Source organism: Bombina bombina, chromosome 4 (assembly GCF_027579735.1).
Source record: "Bombina bombina isolate aBomBom1 chromosome 4, aBomBom1.pri, whole genome shotgun sequence".
Classification (NCBI taxonomy): domain Eukaryota; kingdom Metazoa; phylum Chordata; class Amphibia; order Anura; family Bombinatoridae; genus Bombina; species Bombina bombina.
The window spans coordinates 931,566,843-931,589,691 of NC_069502.1; the positions used below are offsets into that span (position 1 = coordinate 931,566,843).

Genomic DNA, 22,849 nt, shown 5'->3' on the forward strand with positions numbered 1-22,849 from the left:
GTCTGAAATCTTTAGTTGCTTGTAAATAGAACTTTAAAGCACGAACCACATCAAGATTGTGTAACAGTCGTTCCTTCTTAGAAGCTGGATTAGGATTAGAGAAGGAACAATAATTTCCTGGTTAATATTCTTATTAGAAACAACTTTTGGAAGAAAACCAGGTTTGGTACGCAAAACAACCTTATCTGCATGGAACACCAGATAAGGTGAATTACACTGCAAAGCAGACAATTCAGACACTCTTCTAGCAGAAGAAATAGCAACCAAAAACAAAACTTTCCAAGATAGTAACTTAATATCTATGGAATGTAGAGGTTCAAACGGAACCCCCTGAAGAACTGAAAAAACTAAATTTAGACTCCATGGAGGAGCCACAGGTCTGTAAACAGGTTTGATCCTAACTAAGGCCTGTACAAACGCCTGCACATCTGGCACAACTGCCAGATGCTTATGTAACAGAATAGACAGAGCAGATATCTGTCCTTTTAAAGAACTAGCTGATAGACCTTTCTCCAATCCTTCTTGGAAAAAAGATAGTATCCTTGGAATCTTAATCTTACTCCATGAGTAATCCTTGGACTCACACCAGCAAAGATATTTCCGCCATATCTTATGGTAAATCTTCCTGGTGACAGGCTTTCTAGCCTGGATCAGAGTATCTATGACTGATTCCGAAAACCCACGCTTCGCTAGAATCAAGCGTTCAATCTCCAAGCAGTCAGTTGCAGAGAAACTAGGTTTGGATGTTCGAATAGACCTTGAATTAGAAGGTCCTGCCTCAAAGGTAGCTTCCATGGTGGAACCGATGACATATTCACCAGGTCTGCATACCAAGTCCTGCGTGGCCACGCAGGAGCTATCAAAATTACCGAAGCCTCCTCCTGTTTGATCCTGGCTACTAGCCGGGGGAGAAGAGGAAACGGTGGAAAGACATAAGCTAGATTGAACGACCAAGGCGCCACTAAGGCATCTACTAATGTCGCTTTGGGATCCCTGGACCTTGACCCGTAACGTGGAACTTTGGAGTTCTGACGTGACGCCATCAGATCCAGATCTGGAATGCCCCATAGTTGAGTTAACTGGGCAAAAACCTCCGGGTGAAGTTCCCACTCCCCCAGATGGAAAGTCTGCCGACTCAGATAATCCGCTTCCCAGTTGTCCACACCTGGGATGTGAATTGCTGATAGATGGCAGGAGTGATCCTCCGCCCATTTTATGATCTTGGATACCTCCCTCATCGCCAGGGAACTCCTTGTTCCCCCCTGATGATTGATGTACGCTACAGTCGTCATGTTGTCCGACTGAAATCTGATAAATTTGGCCTCCGCTAGTTGAGGCCACGCCTGGAGCGCATTGAATATCGCTCTCAATTCCAAAATGTTTATCGGAAGAAGAGATTCTTCCCGAGACCATAGACCCTGAGCTTTCAGGGACTCCCAGACCGCACCCCAGCCAAAGAGGCTGGCGTCGGTCGTGACAATGATCCACTTCGGTCTGCGGAAACTCATTCCCTGAGACAGGTGATCCTGAGCCAACCACCAGAGGAGTGAGTCTCTGGTTATCTGGTCCATTTGTATTTGGGGAGACAAATCTGCATAATCCCCATTCCATTGTTTGAGCATGCACAGTTGCAATGGTCTTAAATGAATTTGAGCAAAAGGAACCACGTCCATTGCCGCAACCATTAGTCCTATTACCTCCATGCACTGAGCTATGGAGGGTTCTGGAATGGAGTGAAGAACTCGGCAGGTGATCAAAAGTTTTAACTTCCTGACCTTCGTCAGAAAAATTTTCATTTCTACCGAGTCTATTATTGTACCCAGAAAGGGAACCCTTGTGAACAGGGACAGAGAACTCTTTTCTATGTTCACCTTCCACCCGTGAGACCTTAGAAAGGCTAGAACAATGTCCGTATGAGCCTTTGCCTTGTGAAAGGACGACCCTAGAATTAAAATGTCGTCTAGATAAGGTGCTACTGCAATGCCCCTTGGCCTTAGTACCGCTAGAAGGGACCCTAGCACCTTTGTGAAAATTCTGGGAGCAGTGGCCAATCCGAAGGGAAGAGCCACAAACTGGTAATGCTTGTCCAGAATGGCGAACCTTAGAAACTGATGGTGATCTTTGTGGATAGGAATATGCAGGTACGCATCCTTTAAGTCCACGGTAGTCATATATTGACCCTCCTGGATCATTGGTAGAATTGTCCGAATGGTTTCCATTTTGAATGATGGAACTCTGAGGAACTTGTTTAGGATTTTTAAATCCAGAATTGGCCTGAAATTTCCTTCCTTTTTGGGAACTACAAACAGGTTTGAATAAAAACCCCTCCCTTGTTCTGTTATCGGAACTGGGTGTATCACTCTCATCTTTAAAAGGTCTTCTACGCAATGTAAGAATGACTGTCTCTTTATCTGGTCTAAAGATAAGCGAGACATGTGGAACCTTCCCTTTGGGGGAGAGTCTTTGAATTCTAGAAGGTACCCCTGAGAGACAATTTCTAGTGCCCAGGGGTCCGGAACATCTCTTGCCCAAGCCTGAGCAAAGAGAGAAAGTCTGCCCCCTACTAGATTCAGTCCTGGATCGGGGGCTAATCTTTCATGCTGTTTTGGTAGCAGCAGCAGGCTTCTTGGCCTGTTTACCTTTGTTCCAGCCTTGCAATGGTTTCCATGCTGGTTTGGGCTGGGATGCGTTACCCTCCTGCTTAGTGGCTGAAGAGGTAGCAGCTGGTCCGTTCCTGAAATTGCGAAAGGAACGAAAATTAGACTTGTTTTTAGCCTTGAAAGGCCTATCTTGTGGGAGGGCATGTTCCTTTCCCCCAGTGATATCCGAAATAATTTCTTTCAACTCTGGCCCGAATAGGGTCTTACCCTTGAAAGGAATGTTAAGCAATTTTGTTTTGGACGACTCATCCGCCGACCAAGATTTTAGCCAAAGCGCTCTGCGCGCCATGATTGCAAAACTTGAATTTTTCGCCGCCAATTTAGCTAACTGAAAAGCGGCATCTGTAATGAAGGCATTAGCCAACTTCAGAGTGTGAATTCTGTCCATGACTTCATCATAAGAAGTCTCCTTCTGGAGCGAGTTTTCTAATTCCTCAAACCAAAAAGACGCTGCCGTGGTTACAGGAATAATGCAAGAAATTGGTTGAAGAAGAAAACCTTGTTGAACAAAAATTTTCTTAAGCAAACCTTCTAATTTTTTATACATAGGATCTTTGAAAGCGCAACTATCTTCTATTGGTATAGTCGTGCGTTTAGCTAGTGTTGAAACTGCTCCCTCTACCTTAGGGACCGTCTGCCACGCGTCCTTTCTGGGGTCAACAATGGGGAACATTTTCTTAAATATAGGGGGGGGGAACAAAAGGTACACCTGGTCTCTCCCATTCCCTAGTCACTATATCCGCCACCCTCTTGGGTATCGGAAACGCATCAGTGTGTACATGGACCTCTAAGAATTTGTCCATTTTACACAATTTTTCTGGAACCACCAAAGGTTCACAATCATCAAGTGTAGCTAGGACCTCCTTAAGTAGGGCGCGGAGGTGTTCTAGCTTAAATTTAAATGCTATGGTATCAGGCTCTGCCTGCTGAGAAACTTTCCCTGTGTCAGAAATTTCTCCCTCAGACAGGCCCTCCCTCACCGCCAAATCAGATTGATGTGAGGGCACTACAGATAAATTATCCTCTGCGTCTGCTTGCTCATTCTCTGTATTTAAAACTGAGCAATCACGCTTCCTAGTAAAGGCTGGCAGTTTAGATAAAAATGCTGAAAGAGAGTTATCCATTACTGTCGCTAACTGTTGCATGGTAATCATCATTGGTGCGCTAGATGTACTGGGCAACGCTGGCGCGGGCATTGCTGGTATTGACACAGAAGGAGAGGATAGCGAGCTATCTCCACTACCTTCAGCTAAAGAATCATCTTGGGCTATATCTTTAAGTGTGATTGAATGGTCCTTAAGCTGCTTGGACGCTATGGCACACTTCACACATAAATTTAATGGGGGAACCACCTTGGACTTTGAACATACAGAACATAGGCTATCTGAAGGATCAGACATGTTTGACAAATCTTAACAGAACTTCAATGCAATAAAAATTATTTTTTACAAAAACGTTACTGTCTCTTTAAATAATAAAAATGCACACTTTATTATTGAAACATCAAAAACCCATTAAATACACATCCGATTTTAATGAAATTTTCACCACAGTGTCTTAATGCTTTGAAAAGATTGCACACACATTTTCAGACCAATTAACCCCTCAGTGCCCAAACCGGAGCTGATAACAGTTATTAACCGGTTAACACAGTACAGTCCCCTGCCACAGCTTCCACTGTAGCCTTTACCTTCCTAAGGGATAAATTTGGTAGCAAATAAACCTGTCTGGAGTCCTTTTCTGAGCCTCTGGACTCCCCACGTGAAACTGCATGAACTGCCTAGTCAAAAAATGCTGCGCAATTGAGGCGCGAAAATGAGGCTTCCTTCCTCTTCATTTCAGAGTGGAGCGGCCTTTCTGACTAGAATAGGTGTCTAACCAAGTGCCAGGCACAAATTAAACCCCAAAAGTGTTTTAAGTTTGAAAAAAACACCTTATTTATAGCCAAAAATGTGCTAAAAAGCAATCAATTAAGCCCACAATTAGTGTCAACCAGCATAGAGCCCTTAATATAAGCCATCAATTTATACTGTAAGGAAAATGGCTTACCTATCCCAGAGGGATTTTCTGACAGTCTTCTAGCATTACATGGTCTTGTTAGAAAAATGACTGATCATACCTGAAGCAGATAAGCCTGCAAACTGTTCCCCCCAACTGATGTTCTCTGGTTTCAACAGTCCTGCGTGGGAACAGCAATGGATTTTAGTTACTGGTGCTAAAATCATATTCCTCTTAGCAGAAATCTTCATCACTTTCTGCTGCAGAGTAATAGTACAAGCCAGCACTATTTTAAAATAACAAACTCTTGATAGAAGAAATAAAAACTACAACTAAACACCACATACTCTTCACCACCTCCGTGGAGGTGCTACTAGTTAGAGCAGCAAAGAGAATGACTGGGGGGGTGGAGCCTAGGGGGAGCTATATGGACAGCTCTGCTGTGTGTTCTCTTTGCCACTTCCTGTAGGGGAGGAGAATATCCCACAAGTAAGGATGAAGCCGTGGACCGGACACACCAATGCAGGAGAAATTATGTTTTTCACATCACATACTGTGGACACTTTTTGACCAATCACTGTAAACTTGTTTTCGTCTATAAATAAATATATCAAACAATAGGCAAATGTTGTGCTCCTCCTGTTATTTTATTATCTTAAATCTTTTGTTGCTTATCTATGAAAAACATTTTTGATTACAATAAAATACATTTTTTATATATTTTTTATTGTGTGAAAAATATACCTCTTTAAAAAAACACATGTATGACCAAACAAATAAATAATATAATAACCAAACTTTAGTCATAACGTTGCTGGGGTACTTGAATAAAAAAGTCAGATGGAAATATAATATTTTTTGGTAATTATCGTCATATAGATGGCCATGTTTGCTGGAAACAACACAATGCACTTTCCAAAAGCAGCCCGCTGATGATGGCTAACAGTGACAATTTCCTGCCCACACTCAATGTAACTAAAAAGAAAAGAGACATATTATATATGTGAATGATGTGAAATATACAATTCATTTGACAGTCTAGTCAAAATTAAACTTTCATGATTCAGATAGGATATGCAATTTTAAACAACTTTCCAAATTACTTTTATCAAATTTGCTTTGTTCCCTTGGTGGTATTTCTGAAAAGCTAAACCTAGCTACGCTCAAACTGATTTCTAAGCAGTTGAGAACCTCCTCGTAGCTCAGAGCATTTTGAACGTTTTTCACAGTTAGACAGTACTAGTTCATGTGTGTCATATAGATAACATTGTGCTCACTCCTGTGGAGTTATTTAGGAGTCTGCACTGATTGGCTAAATTGCATGTCGGTCACAAGCAATGAGATAAGGGGGCAGTCTGCAGAGGTTTAGATACAAGGTTATCACAGAGGTAAAATGTATTAATATAACTGTGTTGGTTATGCACATAGCTATAGTTTTAAACAAAAACAATTCGGGTGTACTGTCCATTTAAAGGTACATTCCGGTCAAAATTTAAATGCGCATAGATTAATTACATTTTTTACTAGAAACATATTTGCAATAAACATGTATTGGCAAAAATGCTTTTAGTAAAAGTTATCAAAGTTTTAGTGTTAACATTTTTCTCTGCATGTGCATGTGAAGCATAGCTAGATATTCTTAGTGAACCAGCATTTTAAATACTGCAGCTGCTCAGAGCGCCAGAGCTTGTATCATGTCAGCAATTAAAAAATGTAGTCATTACCAGATGGCAAAAGCACCTCAGGCTCTCTGAGCAAGTGCTGTGTTTAAAATGCTGGTGCACGGTGCATACTTAAATACACTTTTTAAACCGCTATAGCTTTTATTAGAAGCATTTTTGCTAATACATGTATATTACAGAAATGTTTCTATTCAAAACGGAAATGCATCCATGTGGATTTCAGTTTTGGCTGGAATATCCCTTTAATTATAAAAGCGTATCAATACTTTTTTTTTAAAAACTAAATTCACCATTAAAAGTCTATAGGAATATATAGGAATATATAGGAATTTGATACAATTTTACATTTTTTACTAGAAACATATTTGCAATAAACATGTATTGGCAAAAATGCTTTTAGTAAAAGTTATCAAAGTTTTAGTGTTAACATTTTTCTCTGCATGTGCATGTGAAGCATAGCTAGATATTCTTAGTGAACCAGCATTTTAAATACTGCAGCTGCTCAGAGCGCCAGAGCTTGTATCATGTCAGCAATTAACAAATGTAGTCATTACCAGATGGCAAAAGCACCTCAGGCTCTCTGAGCAAGTGCTGTGTTTAAAATGCTGGTGCACGGTGCATACTTAAATACACTTTTTAAACCGCTATAGCTTTTATTAGAAGCAAATCTTCCGCTACTAGGCAGCGAAGCTAATCCAAGAGAGACAAGAGTCCCTCAGAAAAACGCGCGACAGGGAGCACGTGTCCCCTGGACACCCAACCAATCTTCAAATGATTGTACAGGCACAGAACGCCCAAAGTGTTGAGTGACCAGCGCAAATCCTAGGACAGAAAGGAATACAGACCTCCCAGGACTCCACAAAAAGGGTCAAGACTGAGAGCAACCGCTCGAACCCCCTTAACACAAGCGGCAAGGCGACCAACAAGCTCAACCCATGCGCTGTGACAAAGTCTACAGAAGGCAGAGACAAAGGGGAAAAAGAGGTCAAACCGAGCTAGAGCTAGTCTTAGACACAAAAGAGGAATAGGAAATGGGAACCCCTTAACAAAAAGGTCCAGAGTCCATTCTCCCCAAAGGTATCAAACCGAAATACCCCAGACTCCCTAAAAGGGAGACAATAGGACCCATCCTGACCCGGACCCAAAACCCAGGGGCATAACAGGGACATACGGATAGAATGAAGTGCTAGACTGCCAAAAACCTAGACTCTCCCCCGAGATCCACAACGGAATCATAAGGAGGAAACCAGATTTCCATAAGTCAGTGCCAAAGGCAACATGCCCTAAGCCGGACCCGCTGGCAGGCTATCTCAATGAGGACAAGCACCTCGAATCAAAATCCAAGAAGGACACAAGAGATACTGCAAAAAAAACATCAGCACAAGTCCGATAGGGAAAAAACCCTAATCAGTAGCCCCGAGGCACAGGACTTCAAAAACAGAGCCCACCGCACGCCCAAACCCCCAAGGGGCGATTAAAACGACCAGGGCACCAGTGACCACACCGGAGAAGTCAATCCAAAATCTCATCAGAGCCTAAAAAAAGCTCGCAGGGGCGGAGGTAAAGGACATTGGCCACCTCCGCATGACAGCCTAAACTACATGATGGCAAAGACCCTAGGAGAACCATCACAGTAGCTCAAAAGGGCCTAAACACTCCACGCGGTAAGGACCACACCACTCGGATCAGGGATGCGAAAGGACGCAGTGGTATACCACCAGTCCCGACATCGGGTGCGGACTGACACAGGCTAGCCCAAGCGTTTCCGACATCCAGACCTGAAGGTCCAGAACAATAGCGTGTTTTTTTGTCTAAAAACAAATAACTGAACAAGAGCATCAGCAGGTCCCACCGGACCAGGCAGACGCAACATGCGTCACTAACAAGTAACAGGTCACACACAAAACTCTGGAAGAAATCTGGGAACAACTTCCATAGAAGAACTTAAATCAAGCAATCCCAGAATTCCCATAGGGAACACAGAAGAAAAATAATCCAGACCGGATAAAAGAAAAACAAGGGCACCCGCAGGCATCCGCCCAGAAGGAACTATGTCTCCGCAGGACCTGCCAAACGGGAACCAAAACCTCCAGAACAAAAGGACTGGGAAAGCTCACAGTAGACCAACTGGGGAAAGACACATCCCCACTAGCCTATCTCGAAAAACCTTGGGAGAACTGAGAAGTCCTCGGACCATAAAGGAAAGGATACCCCAATAATTAAAAAATAGTCTTAATAGGACACGCGGCCGCACAATCCTATAACGCAAAGAACAAGGGGGAACAAACACCCCTGGGGGGAATAGTATAGTGCCGTTCACAGTCTGAACACCTGGAATAGGCAGGCAGGCACATAACTGCAAGGAAACGTCAGGGTCCTCCAAGCGAATCAGTGCCATTAAAATATTAAATCGCAAATGTCCCGCCATCTCCGGGGCAAACAATCCACCCTGCGCAGAGGGGACATTAATATTAGGGACCTCAAAAATAAAAGGAGTATGCGCTTGGGAAGGCGCCTCCTGAGGAGCAGAGCCCCCAGAGGCCGATGGCTCGGAAGGCCCAGGATCCCCCGAGCCCGAGGGACCCAGCAAACTATCCAGGCGCAAGAGACAAGATTGGCAGACTTGCGACAACAGGGCCAAATTACGGTCCTAATCCGAGGACGACTCAGAACTACAATCCTCACCCGAGGACGACTCAGGATCCGATATAAAAATAGTCCCGGAATTGGAATCCTCCATGGCTTAAGACTGCACAAGATAAACAGGGATTGAAAAAAACGAAAACAACTGGCACCTGACACCCACAATGGCTGGGGGCACTCATCACCTCCTATAACACCAGACTTCAGTGGAGCAGACTCTTTCCGCCGTCGCCACTCAGTCAGGAATGCGGAAGGGGAAGAAGACCCATCCAAGCGTAAAAACGCGCCCAGTCACCAGATGAGCCGTGAAATCCGAATCCACTAAAGGGCAGCAAAACTAGGCCCATCACAAAAATTAAGCAAGTCTGAATAAAATAGGCATAACCCGAAGGTATAGTTCTGTGCCACCTAGGCATATGTCTCGGCCGCAGAGCCCCTATGCACACACTCAAGCAGGTTGAATCACATAACAAACATGATCAAAAGCCCTACCCCATTCACTAATCCACCCTAAGGAGGAATTATCCCATGATTCCCAGATCGGAGCAGAAGGTGCCTCAGCGAGGCCCATACTTAACTGTCATAATAATCACATAACGGAATAAAATCAAACGATCTTACCGGAATCTACGCCGTGGAACAGGAACACGGCCTTTCAAGTGTGACGAATAGTAGCATCCCCTCCGTCATGGACTTGAGAGAAGACAGCATGTGGGAAACGAAGTTCGGCAACACCAGGTGCTGAAAAGGAGCTGAAAATACGAGTCGGGATGGTGTCGCAGGGGAAGCTCCCACTGCATCTCCGGACTCTCACTTTCGACCAGGCCCTCCACTAGAGACTGACAGGACTACTTAAAACTCCCGTCCCATGTCGAAGGGTAGCACCCTCCATAAGAGACATATGAAAAAATAATTTTAAAAGAAAACTTCTGACACATCACTGCCAACCTCCTGGGACGAAAGACAAAGAATGACTGGGGGATGGGGGAAATGGGAGGAGTATTTATGCCTTTGGCTGGTGGGTCTTTGCCTCCTCCTGCTGGCCAGGTTCTTATTTCCCATAAGTAATGAATGCGGATGTGGACTCTTTTCCATTAGGAAGAAAACAGTATATAATATGTGTGGGTACAGTAAATGAGTAAGAGGAAAATTACAGCTAAACACAAACACAGCAGAAATGTAAAAATAGCCTTGGTCCCAAACGGTCAGAAAATGGAAAAGTGCTGTGGTCCTTAAGGGGTTAAGTATGCAATTTTTTAAATATATATTTATAGCACTGATAATTTCCCACATTAAAGTGAAAGTAAATCCTAGCGTTATACAAATGCTAGGATTAACTTTTGAAACAAATAAAGGGGACTTTCATTCATGAAGTATAAGATACTTCATGTAGAAAGCTCCTTTATTTGTTTTAACCGTTAGCCATTCTTAGCTGCTACAGTAGAACACGGCTAAAAAATGTTTTGCTAAGAGGTGACGTTTTCACCTCTTAGCCAATAGCCGTGCGGTAAATCCGGCTTGGCGCCCATGGTTTACTTTCACTTTAATGTGAGAAATTATCAGTGCTATATGTATGTATAAAAAATTGCATAGTTAACCCCTTAAGGACCACAGCACTTTTCCATTTTCTGACCGTTTGGACCTGGCAATAGAACACATTATTTATATCAGGGTTCTTCAAACTTTTCCCCTCAAAACCCAGTGCTGGGATACCACATACCTTCCTGAACCTATTTTTATGCTTGGTCTGAAAAATTAAAAAAAAAAAACAAGAGAGCTGCAATTATTGACAAGTGACTACAATAGTTGCGCACTTTATTACACACAACACACACACTCATACAACACACATTCTCATACAACACACACACTCTCATACAACACACACACTCTCATACAACACACAACACACAAACCAAACAAACACACACAACACACACTCTCATACAACACACACAACACACACTCTCATACAACACACACACTCATACAACACACACACACAACACACTCATACAACACACACACTCATACAACACACACACATACAACACAACACACACACACACACACCACACAAGCACACACTCATACAACATGCACTCTCATACAACACACACACTCATACAACACACACACACAACACACACATACAACAAACAGACTCATCAAACACAAACAGACACCACACAAGCACATACTCATACAACACACACACTCATGCAACACACTCATACAACACACACACACAAATACAACACACACTCTCATACAACACACACACTCGTGCAACACACACACATACTCATGCAACACACACTCTCATACAACACACACATACTCATACAACACACACACTCTCATACAACACACACACTCTCATACAACACACACACTACACAAGCACATACTCAAACAACACACACTCTCATACAACACACACTCACACACTCACTCATACAACACACACACTCATCACACAGACACCACACAAGCACATACTCATACAACACACACACTCATACAACACACACACACACTCATCACACAAGTACATACTCATACAACACACACACTCATACAACACACACACTCTCATACAACACACACTCACACACTCATACAACACAAGCACATACTCAAACTCTCATACAACACACACTCACTCATACAACACACACACACACACTCATACAACACACACACACTCATACAACACACACACACACACACACACTCATACAACACACACACACTCATACAACACACACTCTCATACAACACACACTCACACACTCATACAACACACACACACCACACAAGCACATACTCAAACTCTCATACAATACACACTCACTCATACAACACACACTCACTCATACAACACACACACTCTCATACAACACACACTCTCATACAACACACACACTCTCATACAACACACACACTCTCATACAACACACACTTTCATACAACACACACACACACACTCAAACAACACACACACACACACACACATACAACACACACACACTCAAACAATACACACACACTCATAAAACACACACTCTCATACAACACACACACCACACAAGCACATACTCAAACTCTCATACAACACACACTCACTCATACAACACACACACACTCATACAACACACACACACTCATACAACACACACACACTCATACAACACACACACACTCATACAACACACACACACTCTCATACAACACAGACACTCTCATACAACAAAAGAGAGAGTGCTAGAGCGGCTATATCAAAAACATCCTTTATTTGAAAAATATTAATAAGGTTACCAACGAGGGCTCAATGCAACAAACATAAGTTAAAAACATAACAGAGTGACACACATCCCCTCAGATAGGACGCGTTTCGGGTTGCCCCGTATTCACATATGGTTAGGGCGGGCACTCTGATCCCAGTTATACTGCGGCAAATTAGAAAAACACCTGATGTCAATACAACTGTCTATCAAGCTGTCATTCTCATACTAATACAAAAACAAATTATAATACTAGTTTGATTATTATTCTATTGCTAGTATAGGTAATTGTTCTAGGAGGCATTCGAACATTTATGTATATTCTAAACTATACAAGGTATGTTTTCCATACATTTAACTAAAGGCTGTGAGCAGGACCTCTTGTTCACTCTGTATGGTGTTGATATAAGAGGTGTATATATATCTTTTATTCAGCCCAAAGACAAATATAGGTATTATCTCGATATTGAGAGGCTAAGCAAATTAGTACAATATTACCTGTCTTTATATACAGATTTACAATGAGGTATATTGGTGTTTAGAATATACATAAATGTTCGAATGCCTCCTAGAACAATTACCTATACTAGCAATAGAATAATAATCAAACTAGTATAATATTATATTATTATTATTATACAGTTGTATTGACATCAGGTGTTTTTCTAATTTTCCGCAGTATAACTGGGATCAGAGTGCCCGCCCTAACCATATGTGAATACGGGGCAACCCGAAACGCGTCCTATCTGAGGGGATGTGTGTCACTCTGTTATGTTTTTAACTTATGTTTGTTGTATTGAGCCCTCGTTGGTAACCTTATTAATATTTTTCAAATAAAGGATGTTTTTGATATAGCCGCTCTAGCACTCTCTCTTTTGTGGAAAGTTTACCGTGGACAGCTATTGGACTAGCATACATCCAGCAGGGACAGGATTCGGTTCCCAGCGTTCAATCACGTAAGCACGCCAGAGAGCGGCGGACTCACAGCCTGTTAAGTCACATCCAGGATTGGGGCAGCGAAAGAAGCAAAACACAGAAGTGTTATCCTTGTAAAGTTTTCGGACTGACCGCGAGAAGGAGGAGTGACAAGCTTGGAGACAAGCGAAGACAAGTGAGTGTATCTTTGATACAATTGTTTACTGTGTACCGCTATATGTTGCAAAAGAAACGCTGATGAAATCACCTGACATTAATCAAGGGTTTACAATTAGTGCTGTACTTTGTATGGTAATTCAACTCTCATACAACACACACTCTCATACAACACACACACACACACATACTCATACAACACACACACTCACCAAACACATACACACCACACAAGCACACACTCTCATACAACACACACACACAACACACACTAACAAATCACACACTCTCATACAACACACACCACACAAGAACACACTCATGCAACACACACACTCTCATACACAACACACACTCTCATACAACACACACACACTCATACAACACACACCACACTCTCATACAACACACACACACTTATACAACAGACACACACACTTATACAACAGACACACACACTTTCATACTCACACTTTCATACAACACACACACACGCTCATACAACACACACTCTCATACAACACACACACTCATACAACACACACACTGCCATACAACACACACACTGTCATACAACACACACACTCTCATACAACACACACACACTCATACAACACACACACTCTCATAAAACACACACACTCTCATAAAACACACACACACACACACCACACAAGCACACTCTCATACAACACACACACCACACACACTCATACAACACACACCACACATTCATACAACACATTGCACACTCTCCTACAACACACACAAGTTGTGACCCAGTAAACATGGTGTTGCAACCCAGTAATGGATCCCGACCTGTGGTAAATTAGACAATAGAAGTAAACTGGAAAATTGTTTAAAATTGCATGCTCTATCTCTGAATCATGAAAGACAAATATAGGTTTCATGTCCCTTTAAGGGCTCATACCCAAAATGTTCTGTTTGTTTTGTCTTTTGGATATGCAATAAAGAAAGCTGAGAAGTATTGAGAGTGCTGCTACTACTTTTTACTATAGTGCAACCCTACGAATTGAGTGTGTCAGCTTACAAGGACTGCACAAGCCTATTTCTTAGTGGCCTCGTAGTGGCCATAGCAAAGGAGGTGAGAAAAACAAAATCTGTCAGGCTTTTCAGTTGGTATATCCTTGAACTGAGTTACAAAGTCTGTAACAAAAAAAGAGTGCTTTATCCCTAAAATTATATAGGAAACATTTTCACTGAATAATACAGGAACACTTTTTTAACCATTCATACTTTATTGGTCTAACTATTCAATCATACACGTTTAAAAACACTTGAACTCTCTAGATATTAATATTTAGCATAGGTGTGTGAATAATACCTCTGAGAATCATGTATCTAGATGTGAAACATTGTAATTGGTTCCCTCTGAGGAAGCGTAAGCGAAAAACGTGTCAGGGGTCTACAGAGAGTTCACACTCGCTTACTTACTATGATAATTGTTGATTGCAATAATTTTTGCCAATAACTTGTAAATATGTGTTATATTCTGAGATCAGACATTATGCTATGATAGTGAAACAAGTAAGTTAAACGTTAATCTAGCCCCCCGCTATAGAAGGAGCTTAAGCAGACAGAATCTATTACACTGAACAGCTGTGCTAAAGTTAACTGCGCAAGCAAGGAATTTATAAATTACCGATAGAGTATTAGCTAGAAAGCTTTAATCTCGTAACCTGACATCCCACATATTAACAGGTCCTCTTGTTACAGTGCTATTTCTGAATTTATTAATAGCCGACTACAAAAGATATTGTTTGTATCTGCTATTATACAAACCAATTACAATGTTTCACATCTAGATACATGATTCTCAGAGGTATTATTCACACACCTATGCTAAATATTAATATCTAGAGAGTTTAAAGTGTTTTTAAACGTGTATGATTGAATAGTTAAACTAATAAAGATTAAGTATGAATGGTTAAAAAATTGTTTCTGTATTATTCAGTGAGATTTTTTCCTATATAATTTTAGGGGTAAAGCCCTCTTTTTTGTGACAGACTTTGTAACTCATTTTTCTATGAGTCTCCTTAGTGCTATATTGCCCCCCTAACAGGTGCTTGTTGATTACAAAAATATTTGGCACCTATATGTACTTACCATTAGTACTACTTTACCTACTATCTTGTTACTATATCCTTGAACTGCTCTGAAATAGCAAAACCCTGCAAATCCTATTAACAAAATGGTAAGTTTAAATACATTAAAAAATATATATGTTCTAGATGTATCACAGGACAGTGCTACTTGACAGATAGATAGACAGACAGATAAATATAAAGATAGACAGGCAGACAGATAGAAAGACTGACAGAATTCACTTGCACAACATCGGTCTAATTGCTTACCTATGATAGCTTGGGTGTTAGATGTGAGGACAAAAAGAGTGATTAGTCTGAGACACAGAGGAGTGTAATCATGTTCCCAGATTACTGCTGGAATCAGAAGGAGCTTCCCATAACTTGACAGCAAAAGTGCTTTCAATAGCAGAATATAGTCAGATCGTGTCTGTAGAGTTTGGAGTCTTGCAAGCGATAAAACAATAAAAATGCCCACAAAGAATGCAGATTGTTCTAGGAGAAAGAGATAAAAAAAAATCTATTCATTTGTTTATGTAGAATTTAGCACATTTTGCAGCTACTTTACCTAATACGGATTTGTGACTATGGTTCTTTTTATTTTAAATTAATTCATTTATTTTAACAAAATTAATATAATGGAACATAGTTCCTAAACCTCTAGTGTGCCCCATAAATCAAATAATTCATAGGCATCCACATTTCTTAGCTATTGGCAGCAAACTATATTAAACGCTGTTCTAACATTCTGTTCTGAATGGACCATTGTTTATTTCTCCTAAGATACTGTAATAGGGCAATGGTCTGCACACAAATATACTTTTATCCCTAATATCTAAATATACATACGAACCATAACCGTTATGCTGGTTCTAATGGATGTACTTTATTTAAAGGTTTGTTATTTTTGTAAAAAAAAATGGTAATGTTCTGCATAATTATGTTTTTCAACAATTTTGGAGTTTCGTACTTGTTTTTTCTACAAGAGAAAGTAGTGGAAATATGTAAAACTCATCAGCCTGTTCACGTGGTACATTTCCAGTAAAATTCTGTAAACTGAGACACATTCTGGCTTCTTTGAATATTTGTCCACTACTTTATACAGGTAACTCTTGGTTATGCAGGGGTTCCAAAAGGAACAGAAGCAAAATTAATCGTTGCAAAAAGAGCCTACTGAGATATATATATTAAAAAAATATCCTTTGTTGGGTGCTGGGAAAAAAACTGCTTGTGCAGCAAAGAGGCCATTGTGGAAGGTGTGTTAAAATGTAAAAATGTATTGTAGGAGAAGTAAATAATGTACACCAAATGTAAAAAGAGAGAAGCAGATGATATTATGGGTGATATTAATAGTCAGCTGCTAAAGAGTGACACAGGCTGCACTAAAGCTACACAAATTTAATTTATTTTGTTTGCTTAGGTGTTCCAATATGCACCAAACTATATACAGTATCTCACAAAAGTGAGTACACCCCTCACTTTTTTGTAAATATTTTATTATATCTTTTTATGTGACAACACTGAAGAAATTACACTTTGCTACAATGTAAAGTAATGAGTGTACAGCCTGTATAACAGTGCAAATTTGCTGTCCCCTTAAAATAACTCAACACACAGCCATTAATGTCTACACCCCTAAGTGGAAATGTCCAAATTAGGGCCAATTAGCCATTTTCCCTCCCCGGTGTCATTTGACTTGTTATTGTTACAAAGTCTCAGTTGTAAATGGGGAGCAGGTGTGTTAAATTTGGTGTTATCGTTCTAACACTCTCTCATGCTGGTAACTGGAAGTTCAACATGGCACCTCATGGCAAAGAACTCTCTGAGGATCTGAAAAAAAGAATTGTTGCTCTACATAAACATGGCCTAGGCTATAAGAAGATTGCTAAGACCCTGAAACTGAGCTGCAGCACGGTGGGCAAGACCATACAGTGGTTTCACAGGACAGGCCTCGCCATGGTCAAAGAAGAGTGCACATGCTCAGCGTCATATCCAGAGGTTGTCTTTGGGAAATAGAAGTATGGGTGCTGCCAGCATTGCTGCAGAGGTTGAAGGGGTGGGGGGTTAACCTGTCAGTGCTCAGACCATACGCCGCACACTGCATCAATTTGGTCTGCATGGCAGTTGTCCCAGAAGGAAGCCTCTGTGGTCCGATGAGACCAAGATAAATTTATTTGGTTCAGATGCTGTCAAGCCGGTGTGGTGGCAACCAGGTGAGGAGTACAAAGACAAGTGTGTCTTGCCTACAGTCAAGCATGGTGGTGGGAGTATCATGGTTTGGGCCTGCATGAGTGCTACCGGCACTGGGAAGCTACATTTCATTGAGGAAACCATGAATGCCAACATGTACTGTGACATACTGAAGCAGAGCATGATGCCCTCCCTTTGAAGAATGGGCCGCAGGGCAGTATTCCAACATGATAACAACCCCAAACACACCTCCAAGACGACCACTGCCTTGCTAAAGAAGCTGAGGGTAAAGGTGATGGACTGGCCAAGCATGTCCCCAGACCTAAACCCTATTGAGCATCTGTGGGGCATCCTCAAACGGAAGGTGAGGGAGTGCAAGGTCTCCAACATCCACCAGCTCAGTGATGTCGTAATGGGGGAGTGGAAGAGGACTCCAGTGGCAACCTTTGAAGCTCTGGTGAACTCCATGCCCAAGAGGGTTAAGGCAGTGCTGGAAAATAATTGTCGCCACACAAAATATTGACACTTTCGACCCAAATTTGGACATTTCCACTTAGGGGTGTACTCACTTTTGTTTCCAACAGTTTAGACATTAATGGCTTTGTGTTGAGTTATTTTGAGGGGACTGTACACTCTCTACTTTACATTGTAGCAAAGTGTAATTTCTTCAGTTTTGTCACATGAAAAGATATAATAAAATATTTACAAAAATGTGAGGGGTGTGCTCACTTTTGTGAGATACTGTACATAAAACATAAATTATGCTTACCTGATAATATTCTTTTCTTCCGTGGGAAAGAGTCCACAGCCGCATTCATTACTTATGGGAAATAAGTACCTGGCCACCAGGAGGAGGCAAAGACCCACCAGCCAAAGGCTTAAATACTCCTCCCACTTCCCGTATCCCCCAGTCATTCAGCCGAGGAATAAGGAACAGTGGAAGAAGAATCAAGGTGAAAAGGTGCCAGAAGATGAAACAACAACGCCTCCAAAACGGGCGGGGGGCTGTGGACTCTTTCCCACGGAAGAAAAGAAAATTATCAGGTAAGCATAATTTATGTTTGCTTCCTAATGGGAAAGAAATCACAGCCGCATTCATTACTTATGGGAAATTTATACCCAAGCCAAAGAGGACACAGAATGCCAAGACAGGAGGGTAAGAGATGGACCAATGAAGGCACCTACCGAAAAAACATATTCACAGAAAAAAGAATCTTGATATTGAAAGAAAAAACAAAAAATGACCCCGGGGACGCAAAGTCACCGACAGTCCAAAGGACCTGAACAGTTACCACGAGTAGATGCAACTGAGACACAAGCCTTGAAGACACCACACTCAGGGCAACAACCCAGTCACAGCCCCTGAAAACAACAAGGGGACCCGACTAATAGGACAGAAAGATCAACTCAGGTCTTCAAGAAGACAACCAAGATCTGCTCGCTAAGCTCCCTGGACAAATGTTAGGACAGAGAAAGACAGCAGCAGAAAATGGAAAAATGACTATAGACAAACCAAAGAATCCTAAGGACTGGCGGATGCATAAACCGCTACACAGAGTGGACTAACGACAACCACCGATCAGGATCGCAAATGGAAAATCCCTTACCGCAACTAAGACCCACCCCCAGGCCACAATAGACTGAGGATGTCTCACAAGCTAGGAAAAACATATGCAGCCGGAGAAGATCAAGAAAAAGATGATCATGCTAAAGGCGTGAGAGGGGAAGCACAGCCACCACTGGAAGGAACACAAAACATCACGTTCCTTCGCAACCTAGACGGTGTAGACCAACACAACACCCCTATAGGCCGCAGAGCAACTGAAACTTATCCGAGACCAATCCTCTCCACAACCGAGAAATCCCTAAGGATCCTCCCATCTCCTGAGGGAGCAAAGAAACTCCTCTAAACGGACCCATAATGTTTGTTAGCAACCAAGGTGCAACAGCATCAGCAGAGCCAAACTGCAAACCCAGTTTACATCTATTTTGAAAATTCTAAGTCTAAAAACAATCAGAATAATACTGCAATGAAATAGATTATCCCCTAATATCATCGGCAATAGTACACACCACACACTTAAGAAAATTAAAAAAAAAAACAAAAAAAAAAACGACCCTTATATATAGTACCTCAATAAAACACCTACCACTCCGCTTAAAGGGAAATTCTTTACCCCATTTGAATCAGAGCTCTTAAATACAGCTTCAAAATAGAAACAATGATAATTCAGTTAAATATGGTATAATTAATAATAAAACACATGGTTTTTAATACCCTCATTATGTGTATATGTTGTATATTGTGTAACATATGACTATTGTAAATCCTGGAATATGGAAGCCTAAAATCATTAAAAAATCCCCAGTCTGATATAGGGGGCATTATCCAACGAAATTACTGAAGTTGCCGATAATAATCTTTAAGTAACTATTGAGATATTGTCCACTAGTTCCAAAAGGAATACATTTTTGAAAGACTCTACTCAAATATTTGTGAACTAGTTAGCCACTAAATTATATATAGAAGCCCGCTTCCAAAATGGCTCCGCAAGCACCGGAAATAGTTTACCCGGAAGTACACATAATAGAGACTTCCGGTCTTATGACAACCGGAAGTGCGGATGTTATGACATCCGGTTTAGCGGAAAATAGCCTTGAAGATCTGGCAGGAAATCCGGCTCCATCCGACCTTTTTTGGCGCCAATATCTCAAAGGAACAACCCTTAACCACACTATATAAGGTTAGTGTACACTTAGCCTCACTATGTCTTGAAAAAGGTTCTTCAGAGGACCGAAACGCGTAGATGAATATCGACACACGATTTGTGAGGCTTACCATAATTCCAGGATATAACCTAATGGAGTAAGTTTATTTACCGATAATCTGAAACCCCATAGGCTTTTTTGTTTAGTGCACTTTGTTTTCTTTTTCAGGATTATTTTATACAGTATTTGCTTGGATTGCTACATTCCCAGGATTATTGGCCATTTCGGACCCTATCGAGGGACATCAAAAGACTTTGGACTTAAACTTGACTTTTATTTATTCTATCTAAAACGTATATTTGTTTGTTAAGTTTTGTGTTTTAACCCCTTTGTGTTTTAACCCCTTTGTACTTCACTTTTTTGAAATGTTACCACCACAATAACATTTAGGATATTTAGGGGCAATTTTATCGCACTAGGCACTTAAGTCAGCGATTTGTTTTATTTTTGGTGTTTTGAATTACCGCTAGGAAAGCGGATTAGTGACACTAGAACATACCGGTACTGTTCGAATTTAGGATAGGACACGTAGAGTACATTTTGTTAGGATTTATCTTTTGTTAGGATTCACAAGATTTGATTAAGCACTGTCTTTTTGCATATTGTGATTTTTTTTGTTTATTTTTTTTTGTTTGATTTGTGTTTGATTTTGTTTTTTTGATACATTGGACACAATTTTGAGTGTTTCATTCACTGGTTCACCAATAGATATTATCCCTTTTTATGGTTTAATAATAGAGATTACTTTTAATATTGTACCAACCTCAACTAGATTATCTGTGGATTTAGTTGCATTTTAATAAAGATTTGCCAATAAGATTTTTTATATTTTTAACCAGTATGGTCCTCTAAGGATCATTACTATTCTTCTGTGGAAATAGTGTATCCCAATCTGTAGCCCACAAGCTCAGATATTTTTAGATTTCATATCTATATTGTATCGAGTACTTTATTAGTGTGCTCTATTATATTTTCATTGCAATTGTAATTTTATTGTATTTTATTGTATTTGTCCACATTTTGAAGTATCATCGGTATATATTAGATAATTGTGTATTACCCTATTGATTAAAACGATTTCATACGGAGTATTTGGTCAGGATTGTTTTACTACTCTAGCTGTTTCTTCTATCATTCTTTGACCTATTTTTAGCCCTGTGATATACCTTAGCCTGTAGGCGCTCCTATATACACTTTTTATAGCAACCGAGATACAAGCCTTGAAGACACCACACTCAGGGCAACAACCCAGTCACAGCCCCTGAAAACAACAAGGGGACCCGACTAATAGGACAGAAAGATCAACTCAGGTCTTCAAGAAGACAACCAAGATCTGCTCGCTAAGCTCCCTGGACAAATGTTAGGACAGAGAAAGACAGCAGCAGAAAATGGAAAAATGACTATAGACAAACCAAAGAATCCTAAGGACTGGCGGATGCATAAACCGCTACACAGAGTGGACTAACGACAACCACCGATCAGGATCGCAAATGGAAAATCCCTTACCGCAACTAAGACCCACCCCCAGGCCACAATAGACTGAGGATGTCTCACAAGCTAGGAAAAACATATGCAGCCGGAGAAGATCAAGAAAAAGATGATCATGCTAAAGGCGTGAGAGGGGAAGCACAGCCACCACTGGAAGGAACACAAAACATCACGTTCCTTCGCAACCTAGACGGTGTAGATCAACACAACACCCCTATAGGCCGCAGAGCAACTGAAACTTATCCGAGACCAATCCTCTCCACAACCGAGAAATCCCTAAGGATCCTCCCATCTCCTGAGGGAGCAAAGAAACTCCTCTAAACGGACCCATAATGTTTGTTAGCAACCAAGGTGCAACAGCATCAGCAGAGCCAAACTGCAAACCCAGTTTACATCTATTTTGAAAATTCTAAGTCTAAAAACAATCAGAATAATACTGCAATGAAATAGATTATCCCCTAATATCATCGGCAATAGTACACACCACACACTTAAGAAAATTTAAAAAAAAAACAAAAAAAAAACGACCCTTATATATAGTACCTCAATAAAACACCTACCACTCCGCTTAAAGGGAAATTCTTTACCCCATTTGAATCAGAGCTCTTAAATACAGCTTCAAAATAGAAACAATGATAATTCAGTTAAATATGGTATAATTAATAATAAAACACATGGTTTTTAATACCCTCATTATGTGTATATGTTGTATATTGTGTAACATATGACTATTGTAAATCCTGGAATATGGAAGCCTAAAATCATTAAAAAATCCCCAGTCTGATATAGGGGGCATTATCCAACGAAATTACTGAAGTTGCCGATAATAATCTTTAAGTAACTATTGAGATATTGTCCACTAGTTCCAAAAGGAATACATTTTTGAAAGACTCTACTCAAATATTTGTGAACTAGTTAGCCACTAAATTATATAT

At 40.8% G+C, this 22,849-nt stretch overlaps 1 protein-coding gene across 1 annotated transcript in view; it reads right to left on the reverse strand.

Annotated features, from left to right (window-relative positions):
• Positions 1–5,284: 5,284 nt before the first annotated feature.
• ARV1 (ARV1 homolog, fatty acid homeostasis modulator) overlaps positions 5,285–22,849 on the reverse strand; it is a 115,570-nt gene continuing 98,005 nt past the window's right edge. The window contains exons 5-6 of the mRNA XM_053711896.1: positions 15,738–15,962; positions 5,285–5,633 (exon numbers count right to left, since the gene is read on the reverse strand). Of these exons, the coding sequence (XP_053567871.1) occupies positions 5,530–5,633; positions 15,738–15,962 (329 nt within the window). The 3' untranslated portion in view covers positions 5,285–5,529. The remainder of the gene's footprint in view (positions 5,634–15,737; positions 15,963–22,849) is intronic.